Source organism: Lepisosteus platostomus, chromosome 22, assembly GCF_059453375.1.
Source record: "Lepisosteus platostomus isolate fLepPlt1 chromosome 22, fLepPlt1.hap1, whole genome shotgun sequence".
Taxonomy (NCBI): Eukaryota; Metazoa; Chordata; class Actinopteri; order Semionotiformes; family Lepisosteidae; genus Lepisosteus; species Lepisosteus platostomus.
Genome location: NC_142632.1, coordinates 9,176,992 through 9,190,832, shown reverse-complemented (window position 1 = coordinate 9,190,832; position 13,841 = coordinate 9,176,992). Strand labels below are relative to the sequence as shown.

General features: G+C 46.7%; 1 protein-coding gene and 1 long non-coding RNA gene across 6 annotated transcripts in view; both read right to left on the bottom strand.

Moving 5' to 3' along the window:
* The window catches only part of LOC148643398 (uncharacterized), a 227,296-nt gene extending 223,535 nt beyond the window's left edge, over positions 1-3,761 (bottom strand). For all 3 annotated transcript variants that reach the window (XR_015929050.1, XR_015929049.1, XR_015929051.1), the window contains exons 1-2: positions 3,691-3,761; positions 3,140-3,314 (exon numbers count right to left, since the gene is read on the bottom strand). This is a non-coding gene — a long non-coding RNA (uncharacterized LOC148643398). The remainder of the gene's footprint in view (positions 1-3,139; positions 3,315-3,690) is intronic.
* A 6,125-nt stretch (positions 3,762-9,886) lies between these two features.
* sdf2 (stromal cell-derived factor 2) lies at positions 9,887-13,691 on the bottom strand. 3 transcript variants are annotated; one of them, XR_015929119.1, is made up of 4 exons: positions 13,453-13,691; positions 12,399-12,595; positions 11,824-12,249; positions 10,433-10,562 (listed from the first exon to the last, which is right to left on the bottom strand). XR_015929119.1 is itself a non-coding variant. In XM_088616576.1 (3 exons), the coding sequence occupies exons 1-3, from the start codon at positions 13,625-13,627 to the stop codon at positions 10,392-10,394; spliced, it is 543 nt and encodes a 180-aa protein (XP_088472702.1). In that variant the 5' UTR covers positions 13,628-13,691; the 3' UTR covers positions 9,887-10,391. The 3 variants fall into 3 exon arrangements, 2 of the variants coding, with proteins under 2 accessions (XP_088472702.1, XP_088472701.1); XM_088616576.1 differs by lacking the exon at positions 11,824-12,249 and having other exon boundaries at positions 9,887-10,562; XM_088616575.1 differs by lacking the exon at positions 10,433-10,562 and having other exon boundaries at positions 10,805-12,249.
* Positions 13,692-13,841: the final 150 nt, after the last annotated feature.

Sequence of the window (13,841 nt, the reverse complement as noted above, 5' to 3'; positions counted from 1 at the left end):
CATTGTAACCAAAGCAGGTCAATATATTCAGGTCAATATTCCACTGACCTCTCACTGCAGACAGACGGCTGCCGAGTGTCCTACAAAAACCAGCTGAAGGTTTATAATGACTATTCAAGTGACATTTAACAGGAAAGATCCATGGCAAAGCAAGCTTAGAAAGGAACAAATCTGCATTAATAGCCTATATAGAACTAATGCTACATCAGTTCAAGCAGCCCTAAGACAGCCTTGCTCTCCTAAATCATTCCTAAAGACTCTGACAATCTTTATTAAGGTGATTATCACCCCATTCTTGTGGAATTGAATGGAAAGATCAGACTGGAACAGCGTGTGTCATTTGTCTTGTATGCAAATCCCCAAAACACAGGGCTCCTGCGTTCTTCTGGGACCCAATCAGTAACTGCAGAGCCCACAGAGGCACAATGCAAGAAGCTGCCAACAATTTCAATTTCATCAAGGAACAAAGACTGGGACCTCAACTCAGAGCAAGCCTAAACTCGTTTCCTACCACCGAGAGCAGGAATCTCCGTGCAACAGTGAGGTTTTGCATTTGACATCCTCCGAGTCGAGACAACCTGTTCCAAGGGACCTGGTTAGCTTCGGTTTCTGGAAGAGATCTTGCAACCCCATTTTTGAGGTTGACATCTGGCTCAGCTTCACCGGGAGCTCGCCTGGGGTCAGACCTTTCCTCACAGGTTCATTTCAAATGCGATATTGCATCAGGATTTCCACATTTTTCTCCTTCCTATATTTCATGACTCACTGTTGCTTTCAAATGTTAACCCGCTCCCCGCAAAGAAAGTCAATACAAAGTCAGCAAGAACCTTTTAAAATGCCGACAGCGACTCAGATTTCTCTTTACGTTGTTCTTCTGGAGCGCTTAGTCATCCAAAATTAGGCTCATTTCACTCCTCCCACTGAGCTACCAATAACTCATTCCACACTGGACTGCAGCCCAGCATCAGGGAGAGCTGCAGAAGGGCCTGTAATCTTGGCAAAAAAGAGTTGTGCAGGTAGCTCTTCTGCACAGAAAACCCATCTATACTGGCAAGCGTTCAAGAGTCATCCAGTTTTAGCGCAGAATAACAAAATAGCACTGCCCACAGCACCGAATTCTGGTTTTCGAAACAATTCTACTTTAACAAGTAAAATACCATATACTTGATAATGCTGTTTTGCAGACCAGAACTGTATGATCATGCTGCATCTGCTGTGGTTGTTGCATTTACTACAAACAATTCGGACTGGACGGTAAAATGCCTATCATGAGATGCAAACCTGCATTCAAACTCCCGTGGAGTTGCAGGTAGTTAACCTATTCCATCTTCCTCATAATTCAGACCCACTCTTCTAATAGCATAAGAAGACCCTGGGCATGTCTGATTCACTGTGTGTCGGTTGAGAGCAGCTCAACAACACAGGCACCAACTGCGTCTTCGGGCACTGGATACAATGCGCTCACAAAGAGAGGGGTCACCTGTTCAGCAAAACCTTGCTCCCGGAATCACTTAGCCTCACCTATTCCACAGACCTGCCACAAAACAGCCTGTCACGGCATGTTACTTTCATTGTGTCAGCGTGGCGCGTTCACAATAAAAAAAAAAATCAAATTAAACTAATCTGTCATCAAACACCCTCATTGAACATGGAAAGCTTCTTTCTTTTATTTTTTAATGGAGATTTTAATAGAGGAGTGTGGGCTTGGATAGTTATACTGACTGGCAGGCACATTGTACTGCCATTTCTCGACAGGCGGCATGCACGGCCCCTTCTGCCAAGATATCGGGAAACGAAACAGGTTTTCAAAAGCTTCAGAAGTGAAAAAAACACACAGAAACTCATAGCTACCTCACTGCTCCAGGCCCCCTTATTTTAAAGAGCATCAAAATGACATCTGCAGCAATTACCGATGGGCACACAAATACTTTAGTACACATACCCTAACGTGCTGAAGCTTTCAGTGGTCAGCATGTCAAAGATGGGCAGACCCATAAGAGTCTGATAAAGGAACACATATGGTACACTGCAGGTCACTATCATTGAAGGCACCATGCCCAAGGCGCCCTGGGTTTAGGGTAAAGAGAACAGACCCCCAAGAGAGTGGGAAGGGAGGGCAGGGCAGGAAAGGAGGGTGAAAAGAGCCGTGTCATGCTGGCATGTTGTGTTATCTCTGCCTCCCGTACAAAAGATAGAACAAGATCAACACTTACAGCACTGCCATAGTTTAACAAACATGTTGTGTTTGTAAAATCAGAAATACCAGACTTCACCCCGCAATCACGATGAAACATACAAATACTAAAACAATGCATAAACAGATGGTAGATAGGTCTGAAACTTAGGAATATCAATGATGCTCTAAGGTGGTAGGTCAGTTGGTTACACTAGGTGTTGTTTGCGAATCGTATGTTTTAGGGAATTTTTAGGTCTTAGGTCTTCAAATAAACGGGAAAAGTTTTTTTTTTTTAAAGGCTCTCGCTGTTGGAATCGCGCCCTTGGATGAGTATTCATTCAGGGCTCCGTCTCTCTGCTCATGAGACATTACTACGATCGCTGTTTTTTCAAGACACCAACCGACCTGTTGGCAATGCAGACCCCAGCTGTACTGTACTGTCTCTCTGTTCAGTTTGAACGCATCTCTCAGTCCACGGGGAGCAATCCCAAACGCACAACAAAGCGGACTTTATCGTTAAGGGCCGTTTAGTCAGCCATTTTGAAAACTTTGACAGTCCGTTAAAAAGTCTGCAACAGAAACATCTTTGGAGGCTTCAAAACAAGAAAATATTTTTTAGTATTTCACTAACGATTACCTGAGATTATGAAGTCTCTTTTTGTGATTCATTACACTGAACGGTATAGAGGTGAAACTCCACGCAAGTTAATTACATTTTCTGTTCCATCTTCTCCCAGTACAGCACGGGTGCTTCTCACACTTAAATAAGAAACCTAAAAGAAGGCAGCCACGTCAGAGTCCCGGGAAATACTGTCTCCTGGTACCAGTGGTATTATGTTAGTAAGATAGTATCTTATCTGCGACTCGTAGTGCGCCATACCATTGCTTGCGCAATTGCGTCGACAGGGACAATTATCCAATATATTGTGTAACAACAGTCGTTAGCTAATTAGTGGACATCACCTGGTTTGCAGAGTCGGAGGAGACACGCAGTGATGAAATCTGTCTTATTAAACTCGTGAATTCTCAGTGAACACAGCGGTTAACACGGCCCGGAGGCGAGAGAGATGAACCAGTCCTTCCCGCGCAGCGAGGGACGGTTTCCGCTTTCCTTCCATGGCGGCCTGCGCTTCCCGCCCTGTGAACACAAAACGGCAAAATCGCACGTCGCTGTAGAGGCGCTCTACTCCATCACAAACGGAGTCACTCGCTACACTCGTTGCGTAAAATCTGAAACAGCTGTGAAGATCTAAGACATACTGATTGGACAATAGTGAAGTGTTGTGAAAAGATACAATGTCGCCTCAGTTACTGATAATGCTCTGGGCCACACAAACTCCACAAATCCCGTTACCATTTTTTAAATATAATATGACTGTTGCCAATATAACCTTACTTCATTTCTAAATAATAATATATACATTATCAAACGTATCTTAAGCATTTACTAATGCGTACTAGAAATTAATACCTGCTTAAAAATCATATTGTAGTATGATATACAGAGAACTTACTGCTGTATATCCAGAATTGGTCACAATTAATGTTCACGTTAATCAAATATGAACAGAAAAGAGAACAGGTGTCCTTACCCCTCTGTCTTCACACGGCTCCTACTCAATCCTTGATCACCCAGCGCCGCCTAGAGGTCAGGAGGCTGATATGGCGACATCCTGTTGCTCACCGAGAACTGACAGACGAATTGTGTCCCTCTAACAGGTCGATGATTTTAACAGATCTTTATTACCGTCGATTGAATAATAGAGGGCGAAGTCTGCAGTTTTGTTTACTCTTGTAAGGAGAGGGTTAAGAGGGGACTTCATAAAGACCGTATATCAAAACTGTATTACTGTATACATCCACATACAAAAGATTAAGAATAGTGTATGTATTTGTCACTTTTTCAACAGCTCGAGAGGGTAGAAGAAAAACAGAAAATCTACTGAGGAATAAACGATAAAAGAGATAGACAGAGAGATACACGGTCAGGTATAGAGAGACACAGACATCTAACCCACTTGCAGAAGTCTCTGAATAATGTCTCCTCTCATGATGCTGCGAGCTTGCGCTCTGGAATAAAAACAGAGACCTACAAGACTGCTTTTTATTAGTGTCAGCTCGATCCCCGTTTATTTAAAAAGACACCACGGCACCTGCTGTTAGCACAGGCTGCTGGAGAGCTTAATGAAAGCCCCTGGGACGCCGAGCGGAACTGCACTTAATTTTTCTGATCCCTGACAATTGAAATGATTCACTGACTGCAGCTGAAACCCACAGGGTTGTGGGTTTTGAAATACATGCCTGAAGACGAGTTTTCTTTTCCAGGAGCTTTGTTGAACCAAGGAGAAGTAGCAAAAAAGTAGACAAGACAGACGAGCGCAGTACTAGTGCCTCAAGGGACACGTTCGGTGTGATTGTCGTACCCCACTCACTGATGGATTGCTCTAATTAACAAATTGTTCGACTGGCCAACAAAAATAGACTGGAACATTTCCAGACAGTACGCGCTTGCCTGGTTCATGGTACAGAACACACCAACACCAGATCGTTTGTCATCTAAGCACACAAGCAAGCTAATGGCAAAAACAGACTCTACAGTCCACCAGCGCTGCTCAGTTTTGTACATTTAGTGCTCCTATAAGGGCAAATCAAGCTTGGGATTGTAAATACCGTGTCTCCACCCTCACACCAAGCTTTGCTGATCTATTCCTCTCTGTGCCTTGAGGAGAATTGTTTGTGTTGCTGTCCTGTTGATCAGTCTTTCTGCTCTTCACTAAATTTCTTACACAACTGTCACACACTCTTACCTTCTATGAGGAGAGAAGTATTGTGCCCTTGCAGCTAAAAAGCCTTGTGGATAATTAGTTTCATCTGTCCGGCCATTTTCCAACCACTTCATCCAACTGTAGGGTCGTGGGGGAGCCAGAGCTGAGCCCAGCAAGCAATGGACACAAGGTGGGGTTCACCCTGGATGGGACACCAGTAAATCACAGAGCACACAAAGGCGCAAACAACACCCACACCAGGGCCGATGTTCCCAAAAGCTAATTACTGTAACCCCCCAGTATGTCTGGTGTGAGTGTGTCTGGGTACCCCACTGTGTTCTGATTGGCGTTCGTTCCGAAGAACACAGGTTATGAAAAACAAGGTGGTTACATTCTGGAGGTCTGCATTAAAGAAAAAGCAGATATGCCCCCAATGTTATCTATAATTCAGTAACTAGGAAGGAAAAGGCTCCATGCCTGAATAAATGCGTGTCTTGGAAAAAAGCCCTGAAACCCATTAAGCATCCAGCAGACATGTGTTGCCCTGAAGCAGAGCACACATCCAGCACACCCTGTGTCTGTCTCATGGAGCAGAGAGCCGCATCAGACCAGCTGGTTTTACTGGTCACTATTTAATCACCAATTTCTAAAGGCTCCATTGTGGTCAATTATACAGCTAATTTGTTCAATTAAGTAATTTAGACTAAAATCCAAGTACTTTTCATCTGTCAGGGACCAGAGTTCTTTTAATTCAAGAGATCATTAAAAACAGGTGACCTTCAAGATCAGATGGGCTGAGGCTCCCCAGGACAAGGGTTAGTGACGCCTGCTTGGAGGGTGGCACCTGCCTGCAGCAGACCAAAATATAAAAGCTGAGCTTTCCAAAAAAAAAGGAATAAAAGGACCGCCCAAGGCAGATAACTCCCACATTATATTCAAACAGGCTTCAGCTCTAGCAACAAACTGGCCGGTAAACGACTTTTCAGAGAGACTCGACCATCGGTGCTTTTAATCCTGTGCCAGAATTGTACTACAACCCACAGCTTAAATATTTAGTTGATAATTATCAGTATTACCAGCATTCCAAGAAGATGGTTGTTTACTTGGCCTATTCGGATATAATTTTAGCTCTGCTGCCTCACAGCCCTTGATTTCTGGGTTCAATGTGGAACAGTGGTGCCTTCAGTGTGGCCCAATCTGTCCGTTTCAGCAGATTTTCAGGACAGGTGTCAGACAGGAGGAGAGGTGATCCCAGGTCCGTCTCTCATCACTGTGCGAGTGCCCATGCCGAAGGGTGAGGTCTGTGACTTGGGAGGGCTGGGGTGGAGGGTATGACCCTACCCCTGAACTGACCACTCAGCTACCCACGTGCAGATGAGAGGCCATTTCAGTACACTCACGACTCCAGGCTCAGGCTGAGCAATTATTCAATTACAAGCGCTCCTTGTCTTTGAAAACTGGCGATGTGTCACCCTCATCAGTACTAGATGACTGGAGTCAATCCAAGAGCCTGGAGCTGGAGAACCCTGCTGAGATTTGCTAACCTTGGAGCACCTGCCCCAACTCCTGAAACTCTAATCTGCCAGCAGGGGACTCTTAACCAGCTGTATCTGCCTTTGAACGTGCAATGCAGTTCTGGGCTAAGGCAGGGCCACTCAACCAGTCTGCTCCATTCCAGTATTCAACCTGCGCCTGAGGTCTTTCACTGGTGCTCAGCAGGAATGAGGGAATGACTGGAGCAGGGGACTGCAGTGGACTGGGTACAAGGTGGCAGCAGGGTCTCCAGGCCCTGAACTGCATGAGCTGCTTCTTCTGCCTCCTGGTCCACAAATCGCTGGATTAATGTTCTCTGAATTTCCCGAAAACAGTGCCGGTGCTGCACAACCCCCCCCCCCCCAGGAACTCCACAAGTACAGCGGGACCCTTTGTTTCAGGAAATGCCAGAGGAATCGCAGCTCTGTCAGAATGGAAAGGTGAACACTGGCACACCGCCAACCCATTTCAGCCCAGAACAATGGAGAAGGAGGGGGACTGAACGCCTGGGATTACTGATGCGTTAATAACCACTGACGGTGCACAAATAGCAAAAATAAGATAGCAGAGCAGCACAATAAAACAATCACAGATTCGCTAACCCTGGAGCACCTGCCCGAATTCCTGAACCACCATCTGCCAGTAGGGGACTCTTAACCAGCCTTATCTGCCTTTGAACTTGCAATGAACTTGCAGGGCCACTCAACCAGTCTGCTCCATTCCAATATTCAGCTCCAACCTGCTCCTGAGGTCTTCCACTGGTAATTAGCAGGATTACTGCAGCTATTAAGGTGCTGGTTGTATCAAAATTCGGGAATGGGGCAGATAAGAAGAATCTACATGTACAGTATAGTATGCCTGGGTTAGGGGCTGGCCTTTCTGTTCCTTCTTTGTGTATTTTTTCAGCTTCAGCCGAAGCTATTCAAATACCAGCACTCTGACAAAAGCTTTCTTGGCAGAGAAAATCCTGAGCAGCGCAGGATGTCATGATTAGCCCTTCCCTCACATGTGCAAATGCAAGGACACTGAATTGTCAGGCTCTGACAGAACACCCCAGACTCTTATTCTCACACGGCTGGCACTGATCAGATGTGTATCGCCCACGTATCAGCCAGCACCGCTTTGCACAGTCACTGAGCGCCGGCGGAGTTACACACAACAGAGACTTGTTGTTGGCAAACGAATGCATTTACAGATGGCACTGCTTGGAAACTCAGGGGCAAATCAGGAAAGTCTTCAAGAATAAATTACCTTCCTCTGTGCGGGAGGAGTTCAGTTTTGATTCTTGGTCTTTTCGGCAATGCTCTTATTAGCTAAACTGAAGTCGTTAAAGGCTATGTTGACCTCATTTAACCAATTGCTCCGGGGCTGAAGCAGGAGGTGATATAAAAATGTAGACTGCACCCTTCAAAAATCAGGACCAAACAGCCCCATCCCCTTGGGTAAAAAACATGCGATGAAGGAAGATAAAATCAATACTATCCAGTGTCAGTTCTCTTTCTGGATGTTTCATGTTTAATTTCTTCCATTCACTTTGCATATTCATTATTTCCTTTAGCTCAATGGCTTTTTCAGGGCAGTGACACTCAGAAACCAAATTCCACTTTTCTGCATTTTACTTCTGGGGTTCAATTTCTAAATTCTCAGTCCGTTGGCTACGGTTTGTCTGAGGTGCTCAACATCTCAATGTCACCCCAGCCCTCTTCAAAAAGAAAGGTGGCTCAATACAGCCCCCTACTGGTCTCTTCCATTGAAAGCAGTACAGAAAAACCGCTCACAGAGGTGTGTTGTCAAATCTGTACAGATCATTTGTCCCAGTCAAACATATGCACAGAAAAGCATTTACTATCTCACAATTTAAGCATAGGAGACTTAAAATAATTCCAAATCTTAATTCAGCGATTTAAAAGCCAGTCACCTGAGGCTCTTAGGTGATCATAAGTTTTTTAGTCAGCAGAAATCTCACAAGTCTAAAGTCCTATCATGAGCTTAAATTATTATTACATTTTTTTTTGGCATGGCATGAAGACTTGTATCTGAGAACAGTGTCAGAATGAACTCCTTCTCTCCACCATGTTGTCTGGGCAGAAATACACCAGAATATTTTTCAGGTTTCTTTTGCCTCTACAGAAAATCCCTCTTCAACACGTTTTTCTGATCCCAAGTTATGACTCAGCTGACCTGTCAGTTTATGGAAAGTCTGTTGAAGTAGAAAATGGATTTTTTCCCCCCAGCTATCCATCAATTCCCTCACTTTCCCTTGGTCTCTCTGTGTTTTAAGTTGTGCTTATTGTTCCACGACTAATTCTGATTAAAATGTAAAGGTGCTAAATAATCTATTGATTTTACTTCAACAAGATGAAAACCTGCAACATTTACTACCAATGCAGAGAAGGGATTTGACATTGATTCCACTGGCTTGTAATTTGTTTCATTTTCAGCTCAATGGATTTGCAGACAGCTGCCCCTGCCTCCACACCTCGCTAAGACAGAACTCTTTTGTGTCATTAGCACCAGAACAGGGGACCTCAGCCCCAGCACGGGAGTACTGCTGGGTCTGCTCTTTTTTGTTCCAACTGGGCTTTTTATTCACCAGGACTAATTGATTCGTTTGCAGAATGACTTAATTTTAGCTGTACAAATAACTCATTGTGTGTAGTGTATTGATCACATTACTCCTATCCTGGAGTCCCTGCACTGGCTTCTTGTCAAGTTTCATGCTCACCTATAAGGCTCTGCATGGCTTTGCACTTCAGTACCTGTGTGAGTTACTATCATCCCACTCCCCACCTCGCAACCTTCGCCCTTCTAATTCTGGTCTCCTGTCTTCCAAGCCCGTCTACACTCTATGGGTGACAGGGTCTTCTCCTGCTGCTGCCCAAAGCTCTGGAATTATATCCCTATAGATATCACAGAGCCCCCTTCCCAGAGTACTTAAAAACTAGAATCAAACCCTTTTTTAGAAGGGCTTTTATTGAACTGCCTTCCTTCTGTATTCGGACCCTCACTGTGACTGTCATCCTGCTGCCTCCTCCCCTTGTGTGTTTCTTTCTCTGTAAAGCGCTTTGAGAATCCAATTTTAAAGGCACTAGATAAAATCAAGTTTATTATTATTAGTCATTAGCGTTAACTGAACTCATAAATTGTTTGATAAGAACATATTCTACTCAAACGTTTGGATTTTTTTTTGTTACTTATAAAACGCAATGGCCTCGTACATGTTAAAGGGTTGAAAAACAATCCAGCAGGTCATCATGACCCCATTCTTAAGGCAAGTATGGTTTCTACTGAGTAACTGAGGGTGGAACTCCAACATTAACCTGTGTGTGGATTGAGAACCCATGGGTTACAAAGTGCGATCTCATGCTTTTAACACTTCATAAACTACAGGCATGTGAAATTACCAATGGGGTTTACAAGGTAAATGTCTTTATTTGAGGTATTTTGAACATTACACTTTCTTATAAAAAAAATGTGAAAATCCAAATATGTATTAAACAAGAAAGAAAATAACCTGACAGTTCATATTCTCTCATGTTCCAAAAGTCAAGACAACTTCAAAAACTTTAAAAGTCATTTTTGTGAAACCAGATTTACAATGTTGCTGGTGCCAAGTAACCATACTCATTTAGTGTTAACACTGCATATAACGGACCTGCCTTATTGCACTTCGTATTTGCTTTGGTTGGATGGTAGTAGAAGCCGGTTTTGTTATTTTCTTGAAATAAAAGATAACGGCTACCAGAAAGGGTGGCACAGCTGCTCCACTGCTCTTAGGTCCTGGGTTCCATTCCTGACACAACTTCTATGTGGAGCTTGCACGTTCTTCTTCTGGTCGCATTTCTTTCCAGGGACTTCAATTTCTTCCCCCTCCCCCCACTCCTCCTTGGCCATGCTTGCTGGCTTAATTAGTGCTTTTAAGTTGTCCGAGTCTGTGCCCTGCAATGGACAGACACACGCTCCTGCCCGCAGTCCGGCCTCGTGACCTGTGTTTCTGGGATGGCATGGGATCCACTACTGGAAATGTGCAGTTTCCCGATGATGAATTGTTCTATATTCCTGCTGGTGCGTCTGTCATGTCTCCATGTCTTTTGGGGGTGAAAAACAAGTCACAGTTGATCAAATGGCACTTTTCCCATTCACTCTTAACACTGAGGGTGAGGACACAAGAACTCTAATCCAAGATTACTCGTGGGGGCCACTGTAACATGCCTATGGGCTGTACAGGTAAATGCAGGGCTAACTGTTCATTTATGGCTGATAAATGAATTGTGAATGTTACAAGGTAGGAGAGGGAAGACGGCAACAACATTTCAAAACTGCAAAATAAAAACTTCTAAACCCTTTTTATTTCTTACACAACTGCCACATCACACCCCATACCCCTACTTCTATGAGAAGAGACGTATCGTGTGCTTTAGCAGCTGAGAGCCTTTGGATCATGTTTCATCCACCCATCTTCTAACCAGTTCATCCAATTCAGGGTCGATAGGGAGCCTGAGCCTATCCCAGCAAGCAACGGGCCTCCAAAGTCCATCACAGGGCAGACAGACACAGACACAAATACACACACTCGTACCTGGGCCAGTTCTCCCAGAAGCCAATTGAGCTACCAGTACGACTCTGGTCTGTGGGAGGAAACCAACAAGAACATGGGGAAAACATACAAACCCCACACAGATAGCACCCCAGGGGCCTGAATGCTAACCGCTGTGCCATCCCAGCACGGAAATATGATGTATAGATCCGTAAATCAACCCAAAACCTTGTATCACGGTCAAAAAAAGTGACATCATCTTCTAATACTGAGAACTGCAAAGTCGATACTTCTAATCAAGAAATAAAAAACAAGAAAACAAGAACAGGTTCTTCCAGGAACAAAACCACAAATGCCTTTGCCCCCGGTACATCTGAAATCCACAAGCCGGGCCTGATTGTCTGCTTACTGCCTCGCCCTGAAGTTTCCTTTTTCCAATTCTCCTCCCCGCGTGTGGGTCGTCAATGGGTTAGCTCCAAACTGTGAGCGCCGGCAGACGCACCCCAAAACCCCTCCCACCAGTGGTGCGACCCGATTCCGGTACTACAAGCTCTCCACAGACCTGACGGACACACCCCAGGGCGCATCCCGCAGTGGTGCTCCAGTGGCGCTCCCTGCTTTTAAAACTATTTTCGGACAATCCAAAGATCAGGGTCTGGGTTCCAGCGCCTTTACAGCCCAAACCCCTAGGAGATGTGAAATACAAAAGCCAGTCCTCTCGTAAAGTCCCGGCAATGAGACTGAGCCCGGGATGGAAATCGACAACTCGCACTGCATTGCAGGAACCTGTGTTACTTGTGCAGAAGTAATACCTTTATAATGATTTGAACGAATGTGTGTCCACACGTACTCCAGATAACAGTTCCTAGCCATTCCAGCCTGGAGCTGGCGAAAACCCGAGACGGCTCAGGCCGCGGTGGAGCCGGAGCCCCGCGGAGGAGTTAAAACTCGGTGTGCAGCGTTCTCCTGGCGTCCCTGCCCGGGACCTCGCTGGGCTTCACGAAGACGCCCTCCATGGCCCTCCAGTAGTTGTGCTGGCTGGCGTGGCGCATGGCGTGGACCTCGCGCTGCCCGTGGATGGGCCGGCCGTACTGCTCGCCCGTGACGGACAGGAGCCCCTCAGTGGCGGCGTGGCGGAGGCGCACGGGCTCCTCGCGCTCCCACAGCTCCCCCCCGCACAGCACCGTCCACTCGTCCAGGGTGTCCCCCTCTCCGTCCTCCCCGAACGCGCTCACCTCCTGCAAGACAGGCGCGCAGCCGCCCGTCAGCCCGGGACGAGCCGGGGCGCTGACCCCCCGGAGGGGAGGGGGGGGTCGTCGCGGCGTGACCCTAAAAAAAGGTGCCACCCCCGGGCCTTCCCAGCTTGCCCCCGCTCGGGCTCGCTCACCTGGTTGGCGGACAGCGGCGAGGAGAAGTGGTGGCTGTGCAGGTTGCGGCCGGTGTTGACGTGGGTCAGCCGGATGGTCTGGCCGCAGCGCACGGGGGTGCCGCGCTGGCACGCCGCGCTGCCCGTGCCACGCACGCTCCAGTAGCTGTTGCTGTCCTCCACGGCCGTGACGCCCGTCACCGACTGCTGGCCGCTCCCTGGCACGGGGGAGAGCACAGCGCTGGGTCAGGCTGACGCGCCCGGCGCCTCAGGAACGGGCGCGCTTGGCTACAACACAGGTGCGCCCAGCGTACAAATGCGCGCCCGGGATTTACCAAGAACAGACGCATCTCTGTCAACTGCTGTGCTGGCTGATTTAAATAAGGGCTGGGGACCTCCCCGTGTCGACGAGATCTAGAGTCTTCACTCTATTACGCACTCATTTACCTAACCGAATTAAAACCTGTAAAAGAAGTGCTTTCTTTGATGTCAGTCGGGGGCTAGGTGAAAGGCAGAAGTCAAATCTGCAGGACTCCCGTTCACTGCAGTTGCCCATCCTCGATTTAAAGAGCTGATCAGCTCGGTTCTACACTAGTCTAGTCCAGCCTCTCATACACATGACCTGTTTCCAACACCTGGGAAGACCTGATAGTTACTAATCTGCTGTGCAAAGTCATTTATTCAAGTACGGCAACTGTAGTTAATTGAGGACTGAATGTCTTGAGATTTACGTTCACAAATGAGCTGATCACAAGTCATTACGTCTTTTGAGAAACTGATTATAGGGACCTGGGGGGCCGGCGGAAAGCGGGCTTCACAGGAAGAAAACTGTGTTCATAATGAATGATTAAGCTCTGGTCTCATGATCTGTTTTTTTAGAAACGTTGTCAAATACAACACTACAGTACTAAGACGTGACTTTTGAGGTACGTTTCGTCGCGTTAGGTCTTATGGTGCTGTTCAATTCCGCCTGCTTGAGTTAAGTTAAACGTTTGCAATATGACTGTGGTTTTAATCAACTGCACCCGGGGGACCCTGTCATCGGCAGCGAGAAACGGACGCGAGTTGTACTCACCAGACCCGTATCGGACATCGTGCGAGTGCAGCCTGACGTTGTGCTTGACGTTCAGCAGCTTCACGATGGACCCGCACGTCACGAACCTCAGCTCCGTGCCCTGCGAGAGGGTCCACAGGTACGAGAACAGCAGCGTGAGCGCCAGGACCGGACCGACACCACCCGAATCGCCCATCACTACCGCCAGCGCCGCACTCCTCAGCCCTGCCTACGTCACCAGCAAACAGTCGGTGCCCCGCACACGGGGTTCCTAGAGCAACGACTATCGCCAGAGCGCCCTCTGCTGCGCCGGCGTACCCATTACACAATTACGTATTTCTTCTCGCTAGCCGGTCGTCATCATGCCTGTGTTCTATAACTGAATCCGCATAGATTCTCTCGCTTTTTTA